Source organism: Wyeomyia smithii, chromosome 1 (assembly GCF_029784165.1).
Source record: "Wyeomyia smithii strain HCP4-BCI-WySm-NY-G18 chromosome 1, ASM2978416v1, whole genome shotgun sequence".
Classification (NCBI taxonomy): Eukaryota; Metazoa; Arthropoda; class Insecta; order Diptera; family Culicidae; genus Wyeomyia; species Wyeomyia smithii.
Genome location: NC_073694.1, coordinates 95238585 through 95246084, shown reverse-complemented (window position 1 = coordinate 95246084; position 7500 = coordinate 95238585). Strand labels below are relative to the sequence as shown.

Sequence of the window (7500 nt, the reverse complement as noted above, 5' to 3'; positions counted from 1 at the left end):
GTCTATGGGTAGGGTTTCGATGATTCCAAGAGAGTACTGAATAGCAGCAAGTTCTGCGACGTACACGGAAGCAGGAGCATCGAGTTTGTAGGATGCGGTAAAATTTTCGTGGAAAACACCGAAGCCAGTGGACTCATCTAGATTAGATCCGTCAGTGTAAAACCTTTTATCATAACTAACATGTTTAAACTTATTGGGAAAAATCTTAGGGATCTCTTGGGGTCGCAATTGATCCGGGATACCAGAAATGTCTTGTTTCATGGTGGTGTCGAAGAATATAGCATTATTAGAAGTAGCTAAAAGTGCGACATTGGAGGAATCGTATGAAGAAGGATTAATATCTTGAGCCATATAGTCAAAATATAAAGTCATAAATCTGGATTGAGATTGAAGGTCGACCAACCTCTCGAAATTTTAAATTACCAATGGGTTCATAACTGTGCATCGAATTAGCAACCGGTAAGAGAGATTCCAAAAACGATGTTTCAACGGAAGAATACCCGCTAACACTTCAAGACTCATCGTATGGGTCGATTGCATGCAACCCAAGGCAATACGCAAACAACGATATTGTATTCTCTCTAATTTTATAATGTGCGTGTTCGCGGCGGAGCGAAAGCAGAAACAGCCGTACTCAAGAACTGACAGTATCGTTGTTTGGTATAACCTTAGAAGGTCTCCTGGGTGAGCACCCCACCAAGTTCCGGTAATCGTACGAAGAAAATTAATCCTCTGTTGGCATTTTTGTGTCAGATACCTAATAGGACAAGCCCAGGTGCATTTAGAGTCGAACCAGACCCCGAGATATTTAGCGACTAAAACCTGAGAGATCGTTTTACCCGTTAGTAGGAGCTGCAGCTGAGCTGGGTTATGCTTCCTAGAAAAAACGACCAGCTCAGTTTTCTCCGGAGAGAATTCGATACCCAGCTTAAGAGCCCATTCAGACAAATTGTCTAAGGTATCTTGCAATGGTCCTTGCAGATCGCTAGCCTTGCCACCAGTAATGGATACAACGCTATCGTCTGCAAGTTGCCTTAGCGTGCATGAATTTGCAAGACATTCATCGATGTCATTGACGTAAAAATTATATAAGAGAGGACTTAAACATGAGCCCTGGGGGAGGCCCATGTAACTAATTCGGGAAGTTGTCGAATCGCCATGTGAGAAATACATATGCTTTTCTGACAACAAATTGAGCAAAAAGTTATTCAAATTTGGTGAAAGTCCCTGCGAATGAAGTTTCGCGGTTAAAACTTCTACAGAGACAGAGTCAAAAGCCCCCTTAATATCCATGAACGCAGAAGCCATTTGCTCTTTTCGAGCAAATGCGAGTTGAATTTCAGTAGAAAGCAACGCTAGGCAATCGTTCGTCCCTTTGCCCCGGCGAAAGCCAAATTGAGTATCTGAAAGTAACCCGTTTGTTTCGACCCATTTGTCTAACCGTAAGAGGATCATTTTCTCCATTAATTTCCGGAGGCAACAGAGCATCGCAATCGGCCTATATGAATTGTGATCAGAGGCAGGTTTCCCAGGTTTCCGAATAGCAATGACTTTTACCTCCCTCCAGTCATGCGGAACAATATTTAGCTCAAGAAACTTGTTGAACAAAGTCAACAAGCGTCTTTTTGCAGAGTCGGGTAGATTCTTCAACAGGTTGAATTTTATTCTATCTAACCCTGGAGCCTTATTGTTGCACGACAGGAGAGCCATTGAAAATTCCAACATCGAAAATGGAGGCTCTTCCGTAGTTACTAATAACGCGTCGCGAAAGGTTTTCTGTTCCGGTACAGAGTCTGGACAGACCTTTTTGGCAAAATCGAGTATCCAGCGATCTGAATACTCCTCGCTTTCATTCGAAACGTCACGGTTCCGCATGCGCCTGGCGGTATCCCAAAGAGTGCTCATCGCTGTTTCCCTGGACAACGCGTTTACGAACCGCCGCCAGTACCCGCGTTTTTTCGCCTTTACTAAGCTCTTCATCTGCCTGCCCAGTGCCTCGTACTTTCGAAGCAGGTTGACAGTGCCGTACTCCCGGTAGTCCTTATACGCCGCGGACCTTCGCGCGTACAGCTCAGAGCACTCTTTGTCCCACCATTTGTTGGGAGGGCGCTGTCTAATCGTTACCCCGGGTATCGGTTTCGTCTGAGCTTGAGTCGCGGCGTCGATTATCAAGCCAGCTAAGAACGCGTATTCTTCCTCCGGAGGAAGTTCCTCGTGAGTCTCGATAGATTGCGCTATAATAGACTCATAACACTTCCAATCAATATTACGTGTAAGGTCGTAGAAAATATTGATTGGGTTCGGGGGAGTTGAACCATTAGCAATTGATATAACGTGGGGATCGTTGATTACTTTCCACCGGCAATCTAACGCTAGTGATGTCGAGCAAAGGGATAGGTCAAGCACGCTTTCACGTGCTGGAGGATTAGGTACACGTGTCACTTCCCCAGTATTCAAAAGTGTCATATTGAAGTCGTCGATCAAGTTACAGATTAAAGAAGATCGGTTGTCGTCGTACAGCGACCCCCATAGCGAACAGTGAGAATTAAAATCTCCCAATATCAAAAAAGGCGCGGGAAGCAACTCTGCTATATCAGTGAGATGCTTCTGTTCAATCCGCGCGGATGGAGGCATATATAACGAAACAAGGCATAGGTCTTTTCCATTCATATTCGTTTGAATGGCAACGACTTCAATATTCGAGATCGAGGGGAGGTCGATTCGGAAGAAGGAATAGCACTTTTTAATCCCTAAAAGTACCCCTCCACCGTGTGAGTCTCGATCTCGACGAATAATGTTAAAATCGTGGAAATTGAGTTGATCGTTTGAATTGAGAAAGGTTTCACAGAGCGCAAATGCGTCACAATTTTATGTATCTATTAAATGAGAAAATAGATCGAATTTGGGGATGATACTTCTGCAATTCCACTGTAATACAGTGATAAAATTCCTAACCTCTTTCGCCATATTAGTCATCGAAAGATATGATAGCTGAAATGAGGGGCCAAGTTGCTGCTAGTTGCATCAAAAAGGTTTTCACTGTAGGAAGAAGGGCAAGAAGAATAATTTGTAGGGGATCTGGTATGTTGAATGTTTTAAATATCCAGTCCACAATATCAGAAAATTTTATGAACCCTGTTTCTTTTTTATCTTCTGATCGAGAAATGGGTGCACGAGGGGTTTTTGGTGCCCCAGGAAGCGGTGGGTACTCCTGGTTTGATTTAAAATTAAAACCGGGAGGTACTTGCTTCGGTTTTTCTTCACCGCTTCCTTTTTGTGTTGGCTTATTGGTCATTCCGCTAGGGGTTATCTTGCGACCTTTGCGAGAAAGATTAGGAGAGTTGATCATTCTCCTCTTCCTAGATCCTTCTGGCATGGCATAAGAACACCCTTCGACGGGATCGTCAGATGTACCCTCATCGGTTGGCAAAAAGGAAAAGATGTTTCCTGTCGAGGGTGGCTCAGCACTCTTCAGCATTTCTGCGAAAGAGCGCTTTGATCGTTCCTTGAGGAAACGCTTTATTTTTTCCTCGCGCTGTTTGTACGCGGGACACGCCGAAAGGTCATGCCGAGTTCCCTCGCAGTAAAGACACTTTTCAGTATCCTCACTGCAAGCGGTCTCAGCATGATTGCCTCCGCACTTGCTGCAGCGTGCCTTGTTGCAGCAGTAGGTGGCTGTATGACCTAACTGCTTGCAGTTTTGGCAATGCATGACCCGCGGTACGAACAGGCGTACAGGCAGACGAACCCTGTCCAAAGAGATGTAGTTCGGCAGTGCGGATCCGGCGAATGTTACACGGAAGGAATCCGAAGGAAATAATAATAATAATAATAATAATAATAATAATAATAATAATAATAATAATAATAATAATAATAATAATAATAATAATAATAATAATAATAATAAAAAAAAAAATAATAATAATGATAATAATAATAATAATAATAATAATAATAATAATAATAATAATAATAATAATAATGATAATAATAATAATAATAATAATAATAATAATAATAATAATAATAATAATAATAATAATAATAAAAATAAAAAAAAAAAATAATAATAATAATAATAATAATAATAATAATAATAATAATAATAATAATAATAATAATAATAATAATAATAATAATTATTATTATAATAATAATAATAATAATAATAATAATAATAATAATAATAATAATAATAATAATAATAATAATAATAATAATAATAATAATAATAATAATAATAATAATAATAATAATAATAATAATAATAATAATAATAAAATATTATTATTATTATTATTATTATTATTATTATTATTATTATTATTATTAATATTATTATTATTATTATTATAATTGTAGCGTCACCATCAACGTCATCATCATCATCACTATCTTCGTCGCGTCGATGGTTGGTGTGACACTCAGAGCACTACGATGAACGTGCTACATTCTTTTTATATAGGACACACTATTGTTCCCGTTTAAATCATTCGATATTCTTTCTACCAATCCACATACAAAACCGATCTATTGTACACTCATATAATTTTAATAAATCCAAACCAATTAGTCTTAGCCTGCTACTCAAACGGAGCACATCTTTTTATGAGAAACTACCCAACCAATCTGATAGCACGCTAAAGTGGTGACCCCGACGTGATCGGACACGAAATCGCTGATTTTTCTTTTTGACTACGGGTACCGCGAATCGCCAGTTCGAAGTAGTTTTACGGTCGGTTAGTGCAAACGCAAAATGACGACGGAGGACAATAAAACCATCGTTGAGTCGATACACGCGCCGCGGCTCAATCCGCCCAGCATGGCCGACACGAGCATCGAGACATATTTCATGTCGCTCGAATTCTGGTTCGCTGCATCGGGAATCGGTTCCCATCCCCAGCAGGATTCCCGCAAATATAATATCGTGATGGCACAAGTGCCACCAAACAAATTGTCCGAGCTCCGGTCGATTATCGATGCCACTCCTGCTGCCGAGAAGTACACTTACATCAAAGCGAAGCTGATCGAGTACTTTGCCGATAGTCAGCAACGCCATCTGCAACGTGTTCTGTCCGACATGCCTCTGGGGGATCTAAAACCCAGTCAACTCTACAATGAGATGAAACGGGTGGCTGGCGATTCCCTCGGGGGCAAGGTGTTGCTAGACCTGTGGGCGCCCAGACTGCCGCCACATGCACAAGCTGCGGTAGTCGCTTCAAAGGGAAACGCGGCAGACAAAACCACCATCGCCGACGCCATTGTGGATTCAATGGGCCTACGAAAATTAACGTCGTCGAATACAATGGACAAAATTCAGCGATGGTGTCCTTCAGCGTTATGGAAACTGCAGCCATCGATCCGATCCAAGAGTTGAATCGTGAGATCGCTGAGCTCACCAAACGACTCGAAAAAGTGCTGCCCGGTCAGAGGAATGCTCGCGGTCGGTCTCGTTCACATTCTCGTGTAGCTGAGCAGCGAAATTCTTGTCGCGAGAGAGAACCATCAGTAGGATTGTGTTGGTACCATCGAACGTTCGGAAACAATGCCCGCCGGTGTCGCAAACCCTGCTCCAACGGCCGGCATTCCTCGTCCAACCAGCAATGACGCCATATTGCTGGTCCTGGGGGGGAAATTAGTGAAGTTTCCAACACAGCCGCAATCTATCGCCTAAAAATTTCAGACTCTTCTACATCTATGCAATTTCTCATCGATACCGGCGCTGACGTGTCTGTGGTGCCGGTAAATATGAAATCAGACAAAGTGAAACCATCAGCAGTTAAATTGTACGCCGCAAATGGGACTGCTATTGAAGTGTACGGTGAGGTGTTGATTAAAGTTAATCTCGGTCTCCGCCGCGAGTTTTTGTGGACTTTTATTATCGCCGATGTTGCGTCGGGCATAATCGGAGCAGATTTTATATGCAACTTTGATCTGTTGATCGATTTGAAACGAAACCGCCTTATAGACAATACTACTCGCCTCGACTCGGTCGGTTCCCTCACTCTCACTAGGGACTATTCAATAAAGACTTTTAGTGCCGTGTCACCATATGCCAGCATACTGGCAGAATTCCCTAGTATCACCCGGTTAGCACCTCCGGGAACAGTTAGCCAATCTTCGATCGTGCACCGGATTGTAACGACCGGTCAACCAGTTTATGCCAGGCCCCGACGTCTCGCGCCAGACAAACTGGACGCCGCTCGTACCGAATTCGAGCATTTAATGAAGCTGGGAATCTGTCGCCCGTCCAGCAGCAACTGGGCCAGCCCACTCCATATGGTGTAGAAGGCGGATGGCTCCTGGCGCCCATGTGGAGACTATCGTGCCCTGAACGCCCAAACCGTACGAGAACGAGAACGCCCAAACCGTACCGGATCGCTATCCCCTACCGTACCTGTAGGACTTCACCAACATTTTGCAAGGGAAAACAATATTCTCAAAAGTTGACTTGCAGAAGGCCTAACACCAGGTACCGATTCACCCCGACGACGTCCCGAAAACAGCCATAATGACACCGTTCGGTCTGTTCGAGTTCTCCTTCATGACCTTTGGTTTACGGAATGCAGCCCAAACCTTCCAACGGCTAATCCACGAGGTCGTCCGAGGGCTGGATTTCGTGTTTCCCTACATCGATGACTTGTTCATCGCCTCGTCATCTTCCGAAGAGCACCGAGAACATCTGTGCCAACTGTTTGAAAGGCTCAAACAGTACAATCTTGCGATAAACGTCGCCAAGTGCGAATTCGGACGGCACTCGCTGGAGTTTCTGGGACATTTCGTTTCCGTCGCAGGTATCCGACCCTTGCCGGGACGTGTAGAAGCTGTTCAGAACATCAAGTCACCAGCTACAGTGAAGGAATTAAAGAGTTTTTCTGCCATGATAAACTTCTATCGAAGTTTGTTCCCAACGCCATCGAAGCCCAAATCCCGTTGCTGAAAATGACCCCGGGCAACAAACGCAACGATCGTTCGCCGCTAGTTTGGACAGAGGAAAATATCGCAGCCTTCCAGCGATGCAAACAACAACTCGCTCAGGCAACTCTATTAGCGCACCCTTCCAAATCCGCTGAATTGTCCCTATGGGTCGATGCCTCCGACATTGCAGCAGGAGCAGTGCTACACCAAATCGTCGATGGTGAAGTTCAGCCGCTAGGATTTTTCAGCAAAAAGTTCGATAAAACTCAGCTTCGCTACAGTACATACGATCGCGAGCTGACTGCGATCTACCTAGCAGTGCGGCACTTTAAGTTCATGTTAGAAGGACGAAACTGCCACATCTACACCGACCATAAGCCGATCATCTTTGCGTTTCACCAAAAGTCCGACAAGGCTTCCGACCGCCAAGCTCGCCAGTTGGACTTTATCGGACAAATCAAGGCCTTGCCTTCGCTCGACTTCAGCGCCCTAGCCGATGACCAGAGGACCGACGATGAACTTCAAAACATTTTGAAAGGTAATTCTAAATCCTCCTTAAAGCTAAAAGCCTTTATCGTT

The 7500-nt window shown here is 43.6% G+C and overlaps 1 protein-coding gene and 1 pseudogene across 1 annotated transcript; both read left to right on the top strand.

Annotated features, from left to right (window-relative positions):
- The first annotated feature begins 5751 nt into the window (after nt 1–5751).
- On the top strand, nt 5752–6291 carry LOC129716958 (uncharacterized). Its single transcript, XM_055666801.1, has one exon. The coding sequence runs from the start codon at nt 5752–5754 to the stop codon at nt 6289–6291; it is 540 nt and encodes a 179-aa protein (XP_055522776.1).
- A 223-nt stretch (nt 6292–6514) lies between these two features.
- LOC129716957 (uncharacterized) overlaps nt 6515–7500 on the top strand; it is an 8486-nt pseudogene continuing 7500 nt past the window's right edge.

Coding starts and splice junctions, on each gene's coding strand:
- LOC129716958 (XM_055666801.1), top strand. CDS start 5,752: ATGAAATCAGACAAAGTGAAACCATCAGCAGTTAAATTGTACGCCGCA.